The 24,562-nt window shown below is 45.4% G+C and overlaps 1 protein-coding gene across 1 annotated transcript in view; it reads right to left on the bottom strand.

Annotated features, from left to right (window-relative positions):
* Positions 1-24,562, bottom strand: part of slmapa (sarcolemma associated protein a) — a 190,915-nt gene that overhangs the window by 38,320 nt on the left and 128,033 nt on the right. The window contains 3 exon segments of the mRNA XM_045223708.1: positions 9,528-9,678; positions 12,613-12,730; positions 13,834-14,136. Coding sequence (XP_045079643.1) covers positions 9,528-9,678; positions 12,613-12,730; positions 13,834-14,136 — 572 coding nt within the window.

The following is a 24,562-nucleotide window of genomic DNA, read 5'->3' as shown; positions in this document are numbered from 1 at the left end:
TGTCTGTATAGTACCCTCTCTACAGGCTGTGTGTCTGTATAGTACCCTCTCTACAGGCTGTGTGTCTGTAGTTAGTACCTCTCTACAGGCTGTGTGTCTGTATAGTACCTCTACAGGCGTGTGTCTGTATAGTACTCTCTCTACAGGCTGTGTGTCTGTATAGTACCCCTCTCTACAGGCTGTGTGTCTGTATAGTACCCCTCTCTACAGGCGTGTGTGTCTGTATAGTACCCCCTCTCTACAGGCTGTGTGTCTGTATAGTACCCCTCTACAGGCTGTGTGTCTGTATAGTACCCTCTACAGGCTGTGTGTGTGTATATGTCACCTCTCTACAGGCTGTGTGTCTGTATAGTACCCCTCTACAGGCTGTGTGTCTGTATAGTACCCCTCTCTACAGGCTGTGTGTCTGTATAGTACCCCCTCTACAGGCTGTGTGTCTGTATAGTACCTCTCTACAGGCTGTGTGTCTGTATAGTACCCCTCTCTACAGGCTGTGTGTCTGTATAGTACCCCCACAGGCTGTGTGTCTGTATAGTACCTCTCTCTACAGGCTGTGTGTCTGTATAGTACCCCTCTCTACAGGCTGTGTGTGTCTGTATAGTACCCCTCTCTACAGGCTGTGTGTTGTATAGATTTACCCCTCTCTACAGGCTGTGTGTCTGCATAGTACCCCCTCTCTACAGGCTGTGTGTCTGTAGTAGTACCCCTCTACAGGCTGTGTGTCTGTATAGTACCACAGGCTGTGTGTCTGTATAGTACCCCTCTACAGGCTGTGTGTCTGTATAGTACCCTCTCTACAGGCTCGTGTGTCTGTATAGTACCCCTCTCTACAGGCTGTGTGTCTGTATAGTACCCTCTCTACAGGCTGTGTGTCTGTATAGTACCCCTCTCTACAGGCTGTGTGTCTGTATAGTACCCCTCTCTACAGGCTGTGTGTCTGTATAGATTCCTCTCTACAGGCTGTGTGTCTGTATAGTTCACCCCTCTACAGGCTGTGTGTCTGATATAGTACCCCTCTCTACAGGCTGTGTGTCTGTATAGTACCTCTCTACAGGCTGTGTGTCTGTATAGTACCTCTCTACAGGCTGTGTGTCTGTATAGTACCCCTCTCTACAGGCTGTGTGTCTGTATAGTACCTCTCTCTACAGGCTGTGTGTCTGTATAGTACCCCTCTCTACAGGCTGTGTGTCTGTATAGTACCCCTCTCTACAGGCTTGTGTGTGTCTGTATAGTACCCCCTCTCTACAGGCTGTGTGTCTGTATAGTACCCCTCTCTACAGGCTGTGTGTCTGTATAGTACCTCTCTACAGGCTGTGTGTCTGTATAGTACCCCTCTCTACAGGCTGTGTGTCTGTATAGTAACCCTCTCTACAGGCTGTGTGTCTGTATAGTACCCCTCTCTACAGGCTGTGTGTCTGTATAGTACCCCTCTCTACAGGCTGTGTGTCTGTATAGTACCCCTCTCTACAGGCTGTGTGTCTGTATAGTACCCCTCTCTACAGGCTGTGTGTCTGTATAGTACCCCTCTCTACAGGCTGTGTGTCTGTATAGTACCCTCTCTACAGGCTGTGTGTCTGATATAGTACCCCTCTCTACAGGCTGTGTGTTGTATAGTACCCCTCTCTACAGGCTGTGTGTCTGTATAGTACCCCTCTCTACAGGCTGTGTGTCTGTATAGTACCCCTCTCTACAGGCTGTGTGTCTGTATAGTACCCTCTCTACAGGCTGTGTGTCTGTATAGTACCCCTCTCTACAGGCTGTGTGTCTGTATAGTACCCTCTACAGGCTGTGTGTCTGTATAGTACCTCTCTCTACAGGCTGTGTGTCTGTATAGTACCTCTCTACAGGCTGTGTGTCTGTATAGTACCCTCTCTACAGGCTGTGTGTCTGTATAGTACCCCTCTACAGGCTGTGTGTGTCTGTATAGTACCCTCTCTACAGGTGTGTGTCTGTATAGTTACCCCTCTCTACAGGCTGTGTGTCTGTATAGTACCCCCTCTCTACAGGCTGTGTGTCTGTATAGTACCCCTCTCTACAGGCTGTGTGTCTGTATAGTACCCCTCTCTACAGGCTGTGTGTCTGTATAGTACCTCTCTACAGGCTGTGTGTCTGTATAGTACCCCTCTCTACAGGCTGTGTGTCTGTATAGTACCCTCTACAGGCTGTGTGTCTGTATAGTACCCCTCTACAGGCTGTGTGTGTGTATAGTACCCTCTCTACAGGCTGTGTGTCTGTATAGTACCCCCTCTCTACAGGGTGTGTGTCTGTATAGTACCCTCTCTACAGGCTGTGTGTCTGTATAGTACCTCTCTACAGGCTGTGTGTCTGTATAGTACCCCTCTCTACAGGCTGTGTGGTCTGTATAGTACCCCTCTCTACAGGCTGTGTGTCTGTATAGTACCCCTCTCTACAGGCTGTGTGTCTGTATAGTACCCTCTACAGGCTGTGTGTCTGTATAGTACCCCCCTCTACAGGCTGTGTGTCTGTATAGTACCTCTCTACAGGCTGTGTGTCTGTATAGTACCCCTCTACAGGCTGTGTGTCTGTATAGTACCCCCTCTCTACAGGCTGTGTGTGTGTATAGTACCCTCTACAGGTTGTGTGTCTGCTATAGTACCCCCTCTCTACAGGCGTGTGTGTCTGTATAGTACCCCTCTCTACAGGCTGTGTGTCTGTATAGTACCCCTCTCTACAGGCTGTGTGTCTGTATAGTACCTCTCTACAGGCTGTGTGTCTGTATAGTACCCTCTCTACAGGCTGTGTGTCTGTATAGTACCCCTCTCTACAGGCTGTGTGTCTGTATAGTACCCTCTCTACAGGCTGTGTGTCTGTATAGTACCTCTCTCTACAGGCTGTGTGTCTGTATAGTACCCTCTCTACAGGCTGTGTGTCTGTATAGTACCCCCTCTACAGGCTGTGTGTCTGTATAGTGACCCCCTCTCTACAGGCTGTGTGTCTGTATAGTACCCTCTCTACAGGCTGTGTGTCTGTATAGTACCCCTCTACAGGCTGTGTGTCTGTATAGTACCCTCTCTACAGGCTGTGTGTCTGTATAGTTACCCCTCTCTACAGGCTGTGTGTCTGTATAGTACCCCTCTCTACAGGCTGTGTGTCTGTATAGTACCCTACTCTACAGGCTGTGTGTCTGTATAGTACCCCCCTCTACAGGCTGTGTGTCTGTATAGTAACCTCTCTCTACAGGCTGTGTGTCTGTATAGTACCTCTCTACAGGCTGTGTGTCTGTATAGTACCCCTCTCTACAGGCTGTGTGTCTGTATAGTACCCCTCTCTACAGGCTGTGTGTCTGTATAGTAACCTCTCTACAGGCTGTGTGTCTGTATAGTACCCTGCTCCAGGCTGTGTGTCTGTATAGTACCCCTCTCTACAGGCTGTGTGTCTGTATAGTACCCTCTCTACAGGCGTGTGTGTCTGTATAGTACCTCTCTACAGGCTGTGTGTCTGTATAGTACCTCTCTCTACAGGCTGTGTGTCTGTATAGTACCCCTCTCTACAGGCTGTGTGTCTGTATAGTACCCCTCTCTACAGGCTGTGTGTCTGTATAGTACCTCTCACAGGCTGTGTGTCTGTATAGTACCTCTCTACAGGCTGTGTGTCTGTATAGTACCCTCTCTACAGGCTGTGTGTCTGTATAGTAATCCTCTCTACAGGCTGTGTGTCTGTATAGTACTCTCTCTACAGGCTGTGTGTCTGTATAGTACCCCTCTCTACAGGCTGTGTGTCTGTATAGTACCCCTCTCTACAGGCTGTGTGTCTGTATAGTACCCTCTCTACAGGCTGTGTGTCTGTATAGTACCTCTCTACAGGCTGTGTGTCTGTATAGTACCCCTCTCTACAGGCTGTGTGTCTGTATAGTACCCTCTCTACAGGCTGTGTGTCTGTATAGTACCCCTCTCTGACAGGCTCTGTGTGTGTCTGTATAGTACCCCTCTCTACAGGCTGTGTGTCTGTATAGTACCCCTCTCTACAGGCTGTGTGTCTGTATAGTACCCCTCTCTCTACAGGCTTGTGTCTGTATAGTACCCCTCTCTACAGGCTGTGTGTCTGTATAGTACCCCTCTCTACAGGCTGTGTGTCTGTATAGTACCCCTCTCTACAGGCGTGTGTGTCTGTATAGTACCCCTCTCTACAGGCTGTGTGTCTGTATAGTACCCTCTCTACAGGCTGTGTGTCTGTATAGTACCTCTCTCTACAGGCTGTGTGTCTGTATAGTACCCCTCTCTACAGGCTGTGTGTCTGTATAGTACCCCTCTCTACAGGCTGTGTGTCTGTATAGTACCCCTCTACAGGCTGTGTGTCTGTATAGTACCCCTCTCTACAGGCTGTGTGTCTGTATAGTACCTCTCTACAGGCTGTGTGTCTGTATAGTACCCCTCTCTACAGGCTGTGTGTCTGTATAGTACCCTCTCTACAGGCTGTGTGTCTGTATAGTACCCTCTCTACAGGCTGTGTGTCTGTATAGTACCCTCTCTACAGGCTGTGTGTCTGTATAGTACCCCCTCTCTACAGGCTGTGTGTCTGTATAGTACCCCCTCTACAGGCTGTGTGTCTGTATAGTACCTCTCTACAGGCTGTGTGTCTGTATAGTACCCCCTCTCTACAGGCTGTGTGTCTGTATAGTACCTCTCTCTACAGGCTGTGTGTCTGTATAGTACCCTCTCTACAGGCTGTGTGTCTGTATAGTACCTCTACAGGCTGTGTGTCTGTATAGTACCCCTCTCTACAGGCTGTGTGTCTGTATAGTACCCCTCTCTACAGGCTGTGTGTCTGTATAGTACCCCTCTCTACAGGCTGTGTGTCTGTATAGTACCTCTCTACAGGCTGTGTGTCTGTATAGTACCCTCTACAGGCTGTGTGTCTGTATAGTACCCCTCTCTACAGGCTGTGTGTCTGTATAGTACCCTCTCTACAGGCTGTGTGTCTGTATAGTACCCCTCTCTACAGGCTGTGTGTCTGTATAGTACCCCTCTCTACAGGCTGTGTGTCTGTATAGTACCCTCTCTACAGGCTGTGTGTCTGTATAGTACCCCCTCTACAGGCTGTGTGTCTGTATAGTACCTCTCTCTACAGGCTGTGTGTCTGTATAGTACCCTCTCTACAGGCTGTGTGTCTGTATAGTACCCCTCTCTACAGGCTGTGTGTCTGTATAGTACCCCTCTCTACAGGCTGTGTGTCTGTATAGTACCTCCTCTACAGGCTGTGTGTCTGTATAGTACCCTCTCAGGCTGTGTGTCTGTATAGTACCCTCTCTACAGGCTGTGTGTCTGTATAGTACCCCTCTCTACAGGCTGTGTGTCTGTATAGTACCCTCACAGGCTGTGTGTCTGTATAGTACCCCTCTACAGGCTGTGTGTCTGTGCATAGCCTACAGGCTGTGTGTCTGTATACCTCTACAGGCTGTGTGTCTGTATAGTACCCTCTACAGGCTGTGTGTCTGTATAGTACCTCTCTACAGGCTGTGTGTCTGTATAGTACCCTCTCTACAGGCTGTGTGTCTGTATAGTACCCTCTCTACAGGCTGTGTGTCTGTATAGTACCCTCTCTACAGGCTGTGTGTCTGTATAGTACCTCTCTCTACAGGCTGTGTGTCTGTATAGTACCCTCTCTACAGGCTGTGTGTCTGTATAGTACCCTCACTCTACAGGCTGTGTGTCTGTATAGTACCTCTCTACAGGCTGTGTGTCTGTATAGTACCCCTCTCTACAGGCTGTGTGTCTGTATAGTACCTCTCTCTACAGGCTGTGTGTCTGTATAGTACCCTCTCTACAGGCTGTGTGTCTGTATAGTACCCTCTCTACAGGCTGTGTGTCTGTATAGTACCCCTCTCTACAGGCTGTGTGTCTGTATAGTACCTCTCTACAGGCTGTGTGTCTGTATAGTACCCCTCTCTACAGGCTGTGTGTCTGTATAGTACCCCTCTCTACAGGCTGTGTGTCTGTATAGTACCCCTCTCTACAGGCTGTGTGTCTGTATAGTACCCCCTCTACAGGCTGTGTGTCTGTATAGTACCCCTCTCTACAGGCTGTGTGTCTGTATAGTACCCCTCTCTACAGGCTGTGTGTCTGTATAGTACCTCTCTCTACAGGCTGTGTGTCTGTATAGTACCCCTCTCTACAGGCTGTGTGTCTGTATAGTACCTCTCTACAGGCTGTGTGTCTGTATAGTACCCCTCTCTACAGGCTGTGTGTCTGTATAGTACCCCTCTCTACAGGCTGTGTGTCTGTATAGTACCTCTCTACAGGCTGTGTGTCTGTATAGTACCTCTCTACAGGCTGTGTGTCTGTATAGTACCCCTCTCTACAGGCTGTGTGTCTGTATAGTACCCCTCTCTACAGGCTGTGTGTCTGTATAGTACCCCTCTCTCTACAGGCGTGTGTCTGTATAGTACCTCTCTCTACAGGCTGTGTCTGTATAGTACCCCTCTACAGGCTGTGTGTCTGTATAGTACCTCTCTACAGGCTGTGTGTCTGTATAGTACCTCTCTACAGGCTGTGTGTCTGTATAGTACTCTCTCTACAGGCTGTGTGTCTGTATAGTACCTCTCTACAGGCTGTTGTGTCTGTATAGTACCCCTCTACAGGCTGTGTGTCTGTATAGTACCCTCTACAGGCTGTGTGTCTGTATAGTACCCTCTCTACAGGCTGTGTGTCTGTATAGTACCCCTCTCTACAGGCTGTGTGTCTGTATAGTACCCCTCTCTACAGGCTGTGTGTCTGTATAGTACCCCTCTCTACAGGCTGTGTGTCTGTATAGTACCCCTCTCTACAGGCTGTGTGTCTGTATAGTACCCCTCTCTACAGGCTGTGTGTCTGTATAGTACCCTCTCTACAGGCTGTGTGTCTGTATAGTACCCCTCTCTACAGGCTGTGTGTCTGTATAGTACCCCTCTCTACAGGCTGTGTGTCTGTATAGTACCTCTCTACAGGCTGTGTGTCTGTATAGTACCCCTCTCTACAGGCTGTGTGTCTGTATAGTACCCCTCTCTACAGGCTGTGTGTCTGTATAGTACCCCTCTCTACAGGCTGTGTGTCTGTATAGTACCCTCTCTACAGGCTGTGTGTCTGTATAGTACCCCTCTCTACAGGCTGTGTGTCTGTATAGTACCTCTCTACAGGCTGTGTGTCTGTATAGTACCCCTCTCTACAGGCTGTGTGTCTTGTATAGTACCCCTCTCTACAGGCTGTGTGTCTGTATAGTACCCCTCTCTACAGGCTGTGTGTCTGTATAGTACCCCTCTCTACAGGCTGTGTGTCTGTATAGTACCCCTCTCTACAGGCTGTGTGTCTGTATAGTACCCTCTCTACAGGCTGTGTGTCTGTATAGTCCTCTCTCACAGGCTGTGTGTTGTATAGTACCCTCTACAGCTGTGTGTCTGTATAGTACCTCTCTACAGGCTGTGTGTTGTATAGTACCCTCTCTACAGGCTGTGTGTCTGTATAGTACCCTCTCTACAGGCTGTGTGTCTGTATAGTACCTCTCTACAGGCGTGTGTCTGTATAGTACCCTCTCTACAGGCTGTGTGTCTGTATAGTACCCCTCTCTACAGGCTGTGTGTCTGTATAGTACCCCTCTCTACAGGCTGTGTGTCTGTATAGTACCTCTCACAGGCGTGTGTCTGTATAGTACCTCTCTACAGGCTGTGTGTCTGTATAGTACCTCTACAGGCTGTGTGTCTGTATAGTACCCTCTCTACAGGCTGTGTGTCTGTATAGTACCTCTCTACAGGCTGTGTGTCTGTATAGTACCCCTCTCTACAGGCTGTGTGTCTGTATAGTACCCCTCTCTACAGGCTGTGTGTCTGTATAGTACCCCTCTCTACAGGCTGTGTGTCTGTATAGTACCCCTCTCTACAGGCTGTGTGTCTGTATAGTACCCCCCTCTACAGGCTGTGTGTCTGTATAGTACCCCTCTCTACAGGCTGTGTGTCTGTATAGTACCTCTCTACAGGCTGTGTGTCTGTATAGTACCCCTCTCTACAGGCTGTGTGTCTGTATAGTACCCCTCTCTACAGGCTGTGTGTCTGTATAGTACCCCTCTCTACAGGCTGTGTGTCTGTATAGTACCTCTACAGGCTGTGTGTCTGTATAGTACCCCTCTCTACAGGCTGTGTGTCTGTATAGTACCTCTCTCTACAGGCTGTGTGTCTGTATAGTACCCTCTCTACAGGCTGTGTGTCTGTATAGTACCCCTCTCTACAGGCGTGTGTGTCTGTATAGTACCCTCTCTACAGGCTGTGTGTCTGTATAGTACCCCTCTCTACAGGCTGTGTGTCTGTATAGTACCCCTCTCTACAGGCTGTGTGTCTGTATAGTACCCTCTCTACAGGCTGTGTGTCTGTATAGTACCTCTCTACAGGCTGTGTGTCTGTATAGTACCTCTCTACAGGCTGTGTGTCTGTATAGTACCCTCTCTACAGGCTGTGTGTCTGTATAGTACCCCCTCTCTACAGGCTGTGTGTCTGTATAGTACCCTCTCTGCAGGCTGTGTGTCTGTATAGTACCCCTCTCTACAGGCTGTGTGTCTGTATAGTACCCCTCTCTACAGGCTGTGTGTCTGTATAGTACCCCTCTCTACAGGCTGTGTGTCTGTATAGTACCCCTCTCTACAGGCTGTGTGTCTGTATAGTACCTCTCTACAGGCTGTGTGTCTGTATAGTACCCTCTCTACAGGCTGTGTGTCTGTATAGTACCCCTCTCTACAGGCTGTGTGTCTGTATAGTACCCTCTCTACAGGCTGTGTGGCTCTGTATAGTACCTCTCTACAGGCTGTGTGTCTGTATAGTACCCCTCTCTACAGGCTGTGTGTCTGTATAGTACCCCTCTCTACAGGCTGTGTGTCTGTATAGTACCTCTACAGGCTGTGTGTCTGTATAGTACCCCTCTACAGGCTGTGTGTCTGTATAGTACCTCTACAGGCTGTGTGTCTGTATAGTACCCCTCTCTACAGGCTGTGTGTCTGTATAGTACCCCTCTCTACAGGCTGTGTGTCTGTATAGTACCTCTCTACAGGCTGTGTGTCTGTATAGTACCTCTACAGGCTGTGTGTCTGTATAGTACCTCTCTACAGGCTGTGTGTCTGTATAGTACCCTCTCTACAGGCTGTGTGTCTGTATAGTACCCCTCTCTACAGGCTGTGTGTCTGTATAGTACCTCTCTACAGGCTGTGTGTCTGTATAGTACCTCTCTACAGGCTGTGTGTCTGTATAGTACCCTCCTACAGGCTGTGTGTCTGTATAGTACCCTCTCTACAGGCTGTGTGTCTGTATAGTACCCCTCTCTACAGGCTGTGTGTCTGTATAGTACCCCTCTCTACAGGCTGTGCTAAGGTCTGTATAGTAACCTCTCACATGTGGTTGTATAGTACTTACAGGCTGTGTGTCTGTATAGTACCTCTCTACAGGCTGTGTGTCTGTATAGTACCTCTCTACAGGCTGTGTGTCTGTATAGTACCTCTCTACAGGCTGTGTGTCTGTATAGTACCTCTCTACAGGCTGTGTGTCTGTATAGTACCTCTCTCTGCAGGCTGTGTGTCCTGCTAGCAGCCTGGGCCAGCTGTGTCTGCAGCTTGTTAGCATCCTGGAGGTGTTGGTCCTGTATTGAGCCCAGTCTACTCTGCATCTCTCTCTGGGACTTCTCCAGACTGGCAGTCTGCTCCCTGGAACTGAGGAGGGGGAGGACAGGGGGGAGGCCAGGGGGAGGCCAGGGGAGGACAGGGGGAGGCCAGGGGGAGGCCAGGGGGAGGACAGGGGGAGGACAGGGGGAGGACAGGGGGAGGACAGGGGGAGGACAGGGGGAGGACAGGGGGAGGACAGGGGAGGACAGGGGGAGGACAGGGGGAGGCCAGGGGGAGGACAGGGGGAGGACAGGGGGAGGTGGTCAGCACATGGATGGATGTTTTGTAATAATAAGGTTAGTCTATTGTAGATGTTGTGTACTTCAGCTTGCTCTCAACATTTCAACGGCTCTCTCCCCCTCCTCCCCCTCCATGCTGCCCAGCCCCATGTCAGCTCCTGCATACTACTGTGGTAGAAGCCCACCCACCCAGCTAATAAGTACCTGACAGGTTATCCACCCACCCAGCTAATAAGTACCTGACAGGTTATCCACCCACCCAGCTAATAAGTACCTGACAGGTTATCCACCCACCCAGCTAATAAGTACCTGACAGGTTCTCTACCCATCCACCCACCCAGCTAATAAGTACCTGACAGGTTATCCACCCACCCAGCTAATAAGTACCTGACAGGTTATCCACCCACCCAGCTAATAAGTACCTGACAGGTTATCCACCCACCCAGCTAATAAGTACCTGACAAGTTATCCACAAACCCACCCACCCAGCTAATAAGTACCTGACAGGTTATCCACCCACCCAGCTAATAAGTACCTGACAGGTTACCCACCCACCCAGCTAATAAATACCTGACATGTTATCCACAAACCCACCCACCCAGCTAATAAGTACCTGACAGGTTCTCTACCCACCCACCCAGCTAATAAGTAGCTGACAGGTTCTCTACCCATCCACCCACCCAGTTAATAAGCACCTGACAGGTTATCCACCCACCCAGCTAATAAGTACCTGACATGTTATCCACAAACCCACCCACCCAGCTAATAAGTACCTGACAGGTTCTCTACCCACCCACGCAGCTAATAAATACCTGACAGGTTCTCTACCCACCCACACAGCTAATAAGTACCTGACATATTATCCACAAACCCACCCACCCAGCTAATAAGTACCTGACAGGTTCTCTACCCATCCACCCACCCAGCTAATAAGCACCGACAGGTATCCACCACCCAGCTAATAAGTACTGACAGGTTCACTACTCACTCACCCAGCTAATAAATACCTGACAGGTTACCCACCCACCCAGCTAATAAATACCTGACAGGTTATCCACCCACCCAGCTAATAAGTACCTGACAGGTTACCCACCCACCCAGCTAATAAGTACCTGACAGGTTCTCTACCCACCCACCCAGCTAATAAGTACCTGACAGGTTCTCTACCCACCCACCCAGCTAATAAGTACCTGACATGTTATCCACAAACCCACCCACCCAGCTAATAAGTACCTGACAGGTTCTCTACCCATCCACCCACCCAGCTAATAAGTACCTGACAGGTTCTCTACCCATCCACCCACCCAGCTAATAAGTACCTGACAGATTCTCTACCCATCCACCCACCCAGCTAATAAGCACCTGACAGGTTATCCACCCACCCAGCTAATAAGTACCTGACAGGTTCACTACTCACTCACCCAGCTAATAAATACCTGACAGGTTACCCACCCACCCAGCTAATAAATACCTGACAGGTTACCCACCCACCCAGCTAATAAATACCTGACAGGTTATCCACCCACCCAGCTAATAAGTACCTGACAGGTTACCCACCCACCCAGCTAATAAGTACCTGACAGGTTCTCTACCCACCCACGCAGCTAATAAATACCTGACAGGTTCTCTACCCACCCACCCAGCTAATAAGTACCTGACATGTTATCCACAAACCCACCCACCCAGCTAATAAGTACCTGACAGGTTCTCTACCCATCCACCCACCCAGCTAATAAGTACCTGACAGATTCTCTACCCATCCACCCACCCAGCTAATAAGTACCTGACAGGTTCACTACCCACCCACCCAGCTAATAAATACCTGACAGGTTACCCACCCACCCAGCTAATAAATACCTGACAGGTTACCCACCCACCCAGCTAACAAATACCTGACAGGTTATCCACCCACCCAGCTAATAAATACCTGACAGGTTACCCACCCACCCAGCTAATAAATACCTGACAGGTTATCCACCCACCCAGCTAATAAGTACCTGACAGGTTACCCACCCACCCAGCTAATAAATACCTGACAGGTTATCCACCCACCCAGCTAATAAGTACCTGACAGGTTACCCACCCACCCAGCTAATAAGTACCTGACAGGTTAGCCACCCACACTGTACCAGGCTAGCACATCCCCCCAATAGCACTAGATTCCTCCACCCTCCGACAGCGCTGACTGTGATGAAGGATTTCAACAGTAAGGAGTGTTGAGTGTCAGCAGAGACCCGGGGACTGACAGAGAGCAGAGACCCGGGGACTGACAGAGAGCAGAGACCCGGGGACTGACAGAGAGCAGAGACCCGGGGACTGACAGAGAGCAGAGACCCGGGGACTGACAGAGAGCAGAGACCCGGGGACTGACAGAGAGCAGAGACCTGGGGACTGACAGAGAGCAGAGACCTGGGGACTGACAGAGAGCAGAGACCCAGTCTGCAGTAAGCCTGGTCTGCAGTAAGCCTGGTCTGCAGTAAGCCTGGTCTGCAGTAAGCCTGGTCTGCAGTAAGCCTGGTCTGCAGTAAGCCTGGTCTGCAGTAAGCCTGGTCTGCAGTAAGCCTGGTCTGCAGTATGCAAAAAGCAACACTTGGCAAACCTTACCACTGTCACTTTATCTGGATCTTATTGCTCTGTGTTGTGGCCACAACCCTCCGCCCCACATCATATGTCTTGGTGTAACAGTGTTCAGTAGAGTCAGGGCTACCCCCCCAATGGCTGTGTCTGCAGTGTGTAGACCCACCTGTCCAGTTCAGTCTCCAGTCTGTGTAGTCTGTCCACCAGGGTCGTCTTCTCGGAACGGAGCCACTCACACTCCTGCTGCAGACTGGAGCAGTCCTTCTGAAGACGGTCCAACTCTCCTACAGAGAGACAGATTATCATTATTATAGCAGTCCTTCTGAAGACGGTCCAACTCTCCTACAGAGAGACAGATTATCATTATTATAGCAGTCCTTCTGAAGACGGTCCAACTCTCCTACAGAGAGACAGATTATCATTATTATAGCAGTCCTTCTGAAGACGGTCCAACTCTCCTACAGAGAGACAGATTATCATTATTATAGCAGTCCTTCTGAAGACGGTCCAACTCTCCTACAGAGAGACAGATTATCATTATTATAGCAGTCTTTCTGAAGACGGTCCAACTCTCCTACAGAGAGACAGATTATCATTATTATAGCAGTCCTTCTGAAGACGCTCCAACTCTCCTACAGAGAGACAGATTATCATTATTATAGCAGTCCTTCTGAAGACGGTCCAACTCTCCTACAGAGAGACAGATTATCATTATTATAGCAGTCCTTCTGAAGACGGTCCAACTCTCTGATTTCAAAACAGTGGCAACTTTAATGCTGCAAGGATGTGATCACAAAGAAGTGGATTTTTCGCTGGGGTAGAGAGAGAGATGTCAGTTTCAATTCCATATGATGGAGGATAATGTAAGAGCAAACTTCAATTCCTGAGGAATTGATCAGGAAAACCCATCTGGCTCTGCTATTGGAAGGGTTAGCGGTTAGCGTGGTATCGTACCTTGTAGCTGGTGGGCTCTCTGCTGGTGCTGGCTCTGCTATTGGAAGGGTTAGCGGTTAGCGTGGTATCGTACCTTGTAGCTGGTGGGCTCTCTGCTGGTGCTGGCTCTGCTATTGGGGAAGGGTTAGCGTTAGCGTGGTGATCGTACCTTGTAGCTGGTGGGCTCTCTGCTGGTGCTGGCTCTGCTGGAAGGGTTAGTGGTTAGCGTGGTATCGTACTCTGAGCTGGTGGGCTCTCTGCTGGTGCTGGCTCTGCTATTGGAAGGGTTAGCGGTAGCGTGGTATCACCTTGTAGCTGGTGGGCTCTCTGCTGGTGCTGGCTCTGCTATTGGAAGGGTTAGCGGTTAGCGTGGTATCGTACCTTGTAGCTGGTGGGCTCTCTGCTGGTGCTGGCTCTGCTATTGGAAGGGTTAGTGGTTAGCGTGGTATCGTACCTTGTAGCTGGTGGGCTCTCTGCTGGTGCTGGCTCTGCTGTAGGAAGGTGGCCTGCAGGGAGTTGATCTCCTGTTCGTATTTTGCCGCAGCCTGCCGCCACTTCTCCAGCTCGGCCGTGACACCTCCCAGGTCCCTCTGCAGGGCGGCGATGTCGCGCTCCCTCTCGGCCGTGGCGGCCTCCATGGCGTGGCGGAGGACTAGCACCTCCTCCTGAGCCGAGTACAGCTCCTCCCACGTGCTGCTGCTGCTCTCTCTCTGCTCCTTCAACTCCTCCATGTCCCCTGCTAGCTTCCCCAACTGGCCTGGGAACATATAGTATATACAATATATAACCTCGCTTCCCCAACTGGCCTGGGAACATATGGTATATACAGTCATGTACACTATATAATATACAGTGCTATGAAAAAGTATTTGCCCCCTTTCTAATTTTCTCTACTTTTGCATATTTGTGATACTGAATGTTATCAGAGCTTCAACCAAAACCTAATTTTAGATAAAGGGAACATAAGTGAACAAATAACACAACAATTACATATTTATTTCATAAACAAAGTTATGCAACACCCAATTCCCCTGTGTGAAAAAGTAATTGCCCCCTTACACTCAGTAACTGGTTGTGCCACCTTTAGCTGCAATGACTCCAACCAAACGCTTCCTGTGGTTGTTGATCAGTCTCTCACATCGCTGTGGAGGAATTTTGGGCCCACTCTTCCATGCAGAACTGCTTTATCTCAGTGACTTGTGGGTTTTCAAGCATGAACTGCTCATTTCAAATCCTGCCACAACATCTCAATTAGGATTAGGTCTGGACTTTGACTAGGCAATTCCATAACGTCCAATTTGTTGCTTTTTAGCTATTTTCATGTAGACTTGATTGTGTGTTTTGGATCATTGTCTTGCTGCATGACCCAGCTGCGCTTCAGCTTCAGCTCACAGACGGATGGTCTGACATTCTCCTGTAGAATTCTCTGATACAGAGCAGAATTCATGGTTCCTTCTATTAAGGCAAGTCGTCCAGGTCCTGAGGCAGCAAAGCATCCCCAAACCATCACTCCACCACCACCATGCTTGACCTTTGGTATGATGTTCTTACTGTGGAATGCAGTGTTTGGTTTTCGCCAGGCATAATGGGACCCATCTCGTCCATAATTGTTGTGTTATTTGTCCACTTATGTTCCCTTTATCTAAAATTAGGTTTTGGTTGAAGATCTGATAACATTCAGTATGACAAATATGCAAAAGTAGAGAAAATTAGAAAGGGGGCAAATACTTTTTTTCATAGCACTGTATAACCTCGCTTCCCCAACTGGCCTGGGAACAATCATGTCATGTAGACAATAATATATATGGGCTGTAAGACGCGGGTTGCCATACACAAGGTTGCTGGTTTGATTCCCACCCCAACCCTAAACTTAACCAATCACGTTTGCACATCTGCCATAAGGGGGTGGGGGGGGGGACGGGGGGATGGGGGGGGACAACTGTCTGTTAGTTACTATACGCACTCTGTCAGTAATGTATCTGGATGGTATAGTAATATAAAGTAATGTATCGTATAGTAATGTAAGATATGGTATAGTAATGTAATGTACAGTGGGGGAAAAAATGTATTTAGTCAGCCACCAATTGTGCAAGTTCTCCCACTTAAAAAGATGAGAGAGGCCTGTAATTTTCATCATAGGTACACGTCAACTATGACAGACAAAATGAGAAATAAAATCCAGAAAATCACATTGTAGGATTTTTAATGAATTTATTTGCAAATTATGGTGGAAAATAAGTATTTGGTCAATAACAAAAGTTTGTTGGCAATGACACAGGTCAAACGTTTTCTGTAAGTCTTCACAAGGTTTTCACACACTGTTGCTGGTATTTTGGCCCATTCCTCCATGCAGATCTCCTCTAGAGCAGTGATGTTTTGGGGCTGTCGCTGGGCAACACGGACTTTCAACTCCCTCCAAAGATTTTCTATGGGGTTGAGATCTGGAGACTGGCTAGGCCACTCCAGGACCTTGAAATGCTTCTACGAAGCCACTCCTTCGTTGCCGGGCGGTGTGTTTGGGATCATTGTCATGCTGAAAGACCCAGCCACGTTTCATCTTCAATGCCTGCTGATGGAAGGAGGTTTTCACTCAAAATCTCACGATACATGGCCCCATTCATTCTTTCCTTTACACGGATCAGTCAGTCCTGGTCCTTTGCAGAAAAACAGCCCCAAAGCATGATGTTTCACCCCCATGCTTCACAGTAGGTATGGTGTTCTTTGGATGCAACTCAGCATTCTTTGTCCTCCAAACACGACGAGTTGAGTTTTTTAGCAAAAAGTTCTATTTTGGTTTCATCTGACCATATGACATTCTCCCAATCCTCTTCTGGATCATCCAAATGCACTCTAGCAAACTTCAGACGGGCCTGGACATGTACTGCCTTAAGCAGGGGGACACGCCTGGCACTGCAGGATTTGAGTCCCTGGCGGAGTAGTGTGTTACTGATGGTAGGCTTTGTTACTTTGGTCCCAGCTCTCTGCAGGTCATTCACTAGGTCCCCCGTGTGGTACTGGGATTCTTGTGATCATTTTGACCCACGGGGTGAGATCTTGCGTGGAGCCCCAGATCGAGGGAGATTATCAGTGGTCTTGTATGTCTTCCATTTCCTAATAATTGCTCCCACAGTTGATTTCTTCAAACCAAGCTGCTTACCTATTGCAGATTCAGTCTTCCCAGCCTGGTGCAGGTCTACAATTTTGTTTCTGGTGTCCTTTGACACCTCTTTGGTCTTGGCCATAGTGGAGTTTGGAGTGTGACTGTTTGAGGTTGTGGACAGGTGTCTTTTATACTGATAACAAGTTCAAACAGGTGCCATTAATACAGGTAACGAGTGGAGGACAGAGGAGCCTCTTAAAGAAGAAGTTACAGGTCTGTGAGAGCCAGAAATCTTGCTTGTTTGTAGGTGACCAAATACTTATTTTCCACCATAATTTGCAAATAAATTCATTAAAAATCCTACAATGTGATTTTCTGGATATTTTTTTCTCAATTTGTCTGTCATAGTTGACGTGTACCTATGATGAAAATTACAGGCCTCTCTCATCTTTTTAAGTGGGAGAACTTGCACAATTGGTGGCTGACTAAATACCCTTTTTCCCCACTGTATGGTAATGTAAGGTAAGGTATGGTATAGTAATGATATGTATGGTAATGTATGGTATAGTAATGTAAAGTCTGGTATAGTAATGTATGGTATAGTAATGTAAAGTCTGGTATAGTAATGTATGGTATAGTAATGTATAGTATAGTAATGTATGGTATAGTAATGTAATGTATGGTATAATAATGTAATGTATGGTAATGTATAGTATAGTAAGGTATGGTATAGTAATGATATGTATGGTAATGTATGGTATAGTAATGTATGGTATAGTAATGTATAGTATAGTAATGTATGGTATAGTAATGTATAGTATAGTAATGTATGGTATAGTAATGTATAGTATAGCAATGTATGGTATAGTAATGTAATGTAAGGTAATGTATAGTATAGTAAGGTATGGTATAGTAATGATATGTATAGTAATGTATGGTATAGTAATGTATGGTATAGTAATGTATAGTATAGTAATGTATGGTATAGTAATGTAATGTATGGTATAATAATGTAATGTATGGTAATGTATGGTATAGTAATGTATAGTATAGTAATGTATGGTATAGTAATGTAATGTATGGTATAATAATGTAATGTATGGTAATGTATGGTATAGTAATGCAATGCATGATAATGTAATGTAATGTAATGTATAGTAATGTAGGTAGGTACTGTATCGATATAGTATGTGGCAGGGGTATTCACCTCTTACCCTACGAGGTCCGGAGCCTGCTGGTTTTCTGTTCTACCTGAACTGGATCTGTACTATACTCACTCTGTAATGTACTGGATCTGTACTATACTCTGATGTACTGGATCTGTACTATATTCTAATGTACTGGATCTGTACTGTACTGATCTGTACTATACTCTGTAGGGACTGATCTGTACTATACTCACTCTGTAGGGACTGATATGTACTATACTCACTCTGTAGGTACTGATCTGTACTATACTCTGTAGGGACTGATCTGTACTATACTCACTCTGTAGGTACTGATCTGTACTATACTCACTCTGTAGGTACTGATCTGTACTATATACTCACCCTGTAGGTACTGATCTGTACTATATACTCACCCTGTAGGTACTGATCTGTACTATATACTCACTCTGTAGGTACTGATCTGTACATACTTGTAGGTACTGATCTGTACTTATACTCTGTAGGTACTGATCTGTACTATACTCTGTAGGTACTGATCTGTACTATACTCACTCTGTAGGTACTGATCTGTACTATACTCACCCTGTAGGTACTGATCTGTACTATATACTCACCCTGTAGGTACTGATCTGTACTATATACTCACTCTGTAGGTACTGATCTGTACTATATACTCACTCTGTAGGTACTGATCTGTACTATACTCACTCTGTAGGTACTGATCTGTACTATATACTCACCCTGTAGGTACTGATCTGTACTATATACTCACTCTGTAGGTACTGATCTGTACTATACTCACTCTGTAGGTACTGATCTGTACTATATACTCACCCTGTAGGTACTGATCTGTACTATATACTCACCCTGTAGGTACTGATCTGTACTATATACTCACTCTGTAGGGACTGATCTGTACTATACTCACTCTGTAATGTACTGGATCTGCACTTTACTCTAATGTACTGGATCTGCACTATATTCTAATGTACTGGATCTGCACTATATTCTAATGTACTGGATCTGCACTATACTCTGTAATGTACTGGATCTGCACTATACTCTAATGTACTGGATCTGCACTATATTCTAATGTACTGGATCTGCACTATACTCTAATATACCAAATCTGTACTGTACTGATCTGTACTATATACTCACTCTGTAGGTACTGATCTGTACTATATACTCACTCTGTAGGTACTGATCTGTACTATATACTCTGGTACTTACTCTTGCAGGTACTGATCTGTACTATATACTCACTCTGTAGGTACTGATCTGTACTATACTCACTCTGTAGGTACTGATCTGTACTATAATCACTCTGTAGGTACTGATCTGTACTATACTCTGTAGGTACTGATCTGTACTATACTCTGTAGGTACTGATCTGTACTATACTCACTCTGTAGGTACTGATCTGTACTATATACTCACTCTGTAGGTACTGATCTGTACTATACTCACTCTGTAGGTACTGATCTGTACTATACTCACTCTGTAGGTACTGATCTGTACTATACTCACTCTGTAGGTACTGATCTGTACTATACTCACTCTGTAGGTACTGATCTGTACTATACTCACCCTGTAGGTACTGATCTGTACTATACTCACTCTGCAGGTACTGATCGTACTATACTCACTCTGTAGGTACTGATCTGTACTATACTCACTCTGCTAGGTACTGATCTGTACTATACTCACCCTGCAGGTACTGATCTGTACTATATACTACTCTGTAGGTACTGATCTGTACTATATACTCACTCTGTAGGTACTGATCTGTACTATACTCACCCTGTAGGTACTGATCTGTACTATACTCACTCTGTAGGTACTGATCTGTACTATACTCACTCTGTAGGGACTGATCTGTACTATACTCACTCTGTAGGGACTGATCTGTACTATACTCACTCTGTAGGTACTGATCTGTACTATACTCTGTAGGTATTGATCTGTACTATATACTCACTCTGTAGGGACTGATCTGTACTATACTCACTCTGTAGGTACTGATCTGTACTATATACTCACTCTGTAGGTACTGATCTGTACTATATACTCACTCTGTAGGTACTGATCTGTACTATATACTCACTCTGTAGGTACTGATCGTACTATATACTCACTCTGTAGGTACTGATCTGTACTATAACACTCTGTAGGTACTGATCTGTACTATATATCTCACTCTGTAGGTACTGATCTGTACTATACTCACTCTGTAGGTACTGATCTGTACTATATACTCACTCTGCAGGTACGATCTGTACTATAACTACTCTGTAGGTACTGATCTGTACTATACTCACTCTGTAGGTACTGATCTGTACTATATACTCACTCTGTAGGTACTGATCTGTACTATATACTCACTCTGTAGGTACTGATCTGTACTATATACTACTCTGTAGGTACTGATCTGTACTATATACTCTCTGTAGGTACTGATCTGTACTATATACTCACTCTGTAGGTACTGATCTGTACTATATACTCACTCTGTAGGTACTGATCTGTACTATATACTCACTCTGTAGGTACTGATCTGTACTATACTCACTCTGTAGGTACTGATCTGTACTATATACTCACACCTGTAGGTACTGATCTGTACATATACTCACTCTGTAGGTACTGGATCTGTACATACTCACTCTGTAGGTACTGATCTGTACTATATACTCACTCTGTAGGTACTGATCTGTACTATATACTCACTCTGTAGGTACTGATCTGTACTATATACTCACTCTGTAGGTACTGATCTGTACTATATACTCACTCTGTAGGTACTGATCTGTACTATACTCTGTAGGTACTGATCTGTACTATATACTCACTCTGTAGGTACTGATCTGTACTATATACTCACTCTGTAGGTACTGATCTGTACTATATACTCACTCTGTAGGTACTGATCTGTACTATATACTCACTCTGTAGGTACTGATCTGTACGATATACTCACTCTGTAGGTACTGATCTGTACTATACTACTCTGTAGGTACTGGATCTGTACTATATACTCACTCTGTAGGTACTGATCTGTACTATATACTCACCTGTAGGTACTGATCTGTACTATACTCACCTCTGTAGGTACTGGATCGTACTATATACTCACTCTGTAGGTACTGATCTGTACTATATACTCACTCTGTAGGTACTGATCTGTACTATATACTCACTCTGTAGGTACTGATCTGTACTATACTCTGTAGGTACTGATCTGTACTATACTCACTCTGTAGGTACTGATCTGTACTATATACTCACTCTGTAGGTACTGATCTGTACTATATACTCACTCTGTAGGTACTGATCTGTACTATATACTCACTCTGTAGGTACTGATCTGTACTATACTCACTCTGTAGGTACTGATCTGTACTATATACTTCTGTAGGTACCTGATCTGTACTATATACTCACCCTGTAGGTACTGATCTGTACTATATACTCACTCTGTAGGTACTGATCTGTACTATATACTCACTCTGTAGGTACTGATCTGTACTATATACTCACTCTGTAGGTACTGATCTGTACTATATACTCACTCTGTAGGTACTGATCTGTACTATATACTCACTCTGTAGGTACTGATCTGTACTATATACTCACTCTGTAGGTACTGGATCTGTACTATATACTCACTCTGTAGGTACTGATCTGTACTATATACTCACTCTGTAGGTTCTGATCTGTACTATACTCTGTAGGTACTGATCTGTACTATACTCTGTAGGTACTGATCTGTACTATACTCACTCTGTAGGTACTGATCTGTACTATATACTCACCCTGTAGGTACTGATCTGTACTATATACTCACTCTGTAGGTTCTGATCTGTACTATACTCTGTAGGTACTGATCTGTACTATACTCTGTAGGTACTGGATCTGTACTATATCTCACTCTGTAGGTACTGATCTGTACTATATACTCACTCTGTAGGTACTGATCTGTACTATACTCACTCTGTAGGTACTGATCTGTACTATATACTCACCCTGTAGGTACTGATCTGTACTATACTCACTCTGTAGGTACTGATCTGTACATATACTCACCTGAGGTACTGATCTGTACTATACTCACCCTGTAGGTACTGATCTGTACTATACTCACTCTGTAGGTACTGATCTGTACTATATACTCACTCTGTAGGTACTGATCTGTACTATACTCTGTAGGTACTGATCTGTACTATACTCTGTAGGTACTGATCTGTACTATAATCACTCTGTAGGTACTGATCTGTACTATACTCACTCTGTAGGTACTGATCTGTACTATATACTACTCTGTAGGTACTAGATCTGTACATATACTCACTCTGTAGGTACTGATCCGTACTATACTCACTCTGTAGGTACTGATCTGTACTATACTCTGTAGGTACTGATCTGTACTATACTCTGTAGGTACTGATCTGTACTATATATCACGTAGGTACTGATCTGTACTATACTCTGTAGGTACTGATCTGTACTATACTCTGTAGGTACTGATCTGTACTATACTCTGTAGGTACTGATCTGTACTATACTCACTCTGTAGGTACTGATCTGTACTATACTCACTCTGTAGGTACTGATCTGTACTATACTCTGTAGGTACTGATCTGTACTATATACTCACTCTGTAGGTACTGATCTGTACTATACTCACTCTGTAGGTACTGATCTGTACTATACTCTGTAGGTACTGATCTGTACTATAATCACTCTGTAGGTACTGATCTGTACTATACTCACTGTAGGTACTGATCTGTACTATACTCACTCTGTAGGTACTGATCTGTACTATACTCTGTAGGTACTGATCTGTACTATATACTCACTCTGTAGGTACTGATCTGTACTATACTCACTCTGTAGGTACTGATCTGTACTATACTCACTCTGTAGGTACTGATCTGTACTATACCTGTAGGTACTGATCTGTACTATACTCACTCTGTAGGTACTGATCTGTACTATATACTCACTCTGTAGGTACTGATCTGTACTATATACTCACTCTGTAGGTACTGATCTGTACTATACTACTCTGAGGACTGATCGAACACCTGTAGGTACTGATCTGTACTATACACTCTGTAGGTACCTGATCTGTACTATATACTCACTCTGTAGGTACTGATCTGTACTATATACTCACCTGTAGGTACTGATCTGTACTATATACCACCCTGTAGGTACTGATCTGTACTATATACTCCCTGTAGGTACTGATCTGTACTTATACTCACTCTGTAGGTACTGATCTGTACTATATACTCACTCTGTAGGTACTGATCTGTACTATACTCTGTAGGTACTGATCTGTACTTATACCACTCTGTAGGTACGATCTGTACTATATACTCAACTCTGTAGGTAACTGGGATCTGTACTATATACTCACTCTGTAGGTACTGATCTGTACTATATACTCACTCTGTAGGTACTGATCTGTACTATATACTCACTCTGTAGGTACTGATCTGTACTATATACTCACTCTGTAGGTACTGATCTGTACTATATACTCACCCTGTAGGTACTGATCTGTACTATATACTCACTCTGTAGGTACTGGATCTGTACTATACTCTGTAGGTACTGATCTGTACTATACTCACTCTGTAGGTACTGATCTGTACTATATACTCACCTCTGTAGGTACTGATCTGTACTATATACTCACTCTGTAGGTACTGATCTGTACTATACTCACTCTGTAGGTACTGATCTGTACTATAACTACTCTGTAGGTACTGGATCTGTACTATATACTCACTCTGTAGGTACTGATCTGTACTATATACTCACTGTAGGTACTGATCTGTACTATACTCACTCTGTAGGTACTGATCTGTACTATATACTCACTCTGTAGGTACTGATCTGTACTATATACTCACCTGTAGGTTCTGATCTGTACTATACTCTGTAGGTACTGATCTGTCACTATATCACTCTGTAGGTACTGGATCTGTACTATACTCACTCTGTAGGTACGATCTGTACTATCACTCGAGGTACTGGATCTGTACTATACTACTCTGTAGGTACTGATCTGTACTATATACTCACTCTGTAGGTACTGATCTGTACTATATACCACTCTGCAGGTACTGATCTGTACTATACTCACTCTGTAGGTACTGATCTGTACTATACTCACTCTGTAGGTACTGATCTGTACTATATACTCACTCTGTAGGTACGATCTGTACTATACTCTGTAGGTACTGATCTGTACTATATTCACTCTGTAGGTACTGATCTGTACTATACCTCTGTAGGTACTGGATCTGTACTATACTCACCCTGTAGGTACTGGATCTGTACTATACTCTGTAGGTACTGATCTGTACTATATACTCACTCTGTAGGTACTGATCTGTACTATTTCTCTCACTCTGTAGGTACTGATCTGTACATATACTCACTCTGTCAGGTACTGATCTGTACATCATACTCACCTGTAGGTACTGGATCTGTACTATACACTCACTCTGTAGGTACTGATCTGTACTATATACTCACTCTGTAAGTACTGATCTGTACTATACTCTGTAGGTACTGATCTGTACTATACTCTCCTGTAGGTACTGATCTGTACTATATACTCACTTGGTAGGTACTCACCGACTATACTACTCTGTAGGTACTGATCCTGTACTAGAATGGAATACACTCTGTAGGTACTGATCTGTACTATATAATCACTCTGTAGGTACGATCTGTACTATACTCTCTGTAGGTACTGATCTGTACATATACTCACCTGTAGGTACTGATCTGTACTATACTCACTCTGTAGGTACTGATCTGTATATACTCACTCTGTAGGTTCTGGATCTGTACTACTCACTGCAGGTACTGATCTGTACTATATATCTTGTAGG

This window comes from Coregonus clupeaformis, chromosome 12 (genome assembly GCF_020615455.1).
Source record: "Coregonus clupeaformis isolate EN_2021a chromosome 12, ASM2061545v1, whole genome shotgun sequence".
Classification (NCBI taxonomy): Eukaryota; Metazoa; Chordata; class Actinopteri; order Salmoniformes; family Salmonidae; genus Coregonus; species Coregonus clupeaformis.
The sequence above is the reverse complement of the archived record's forward strand: the minus strand, read 5'-3'. Positions and strand labels throughout refer to the sequence as shown.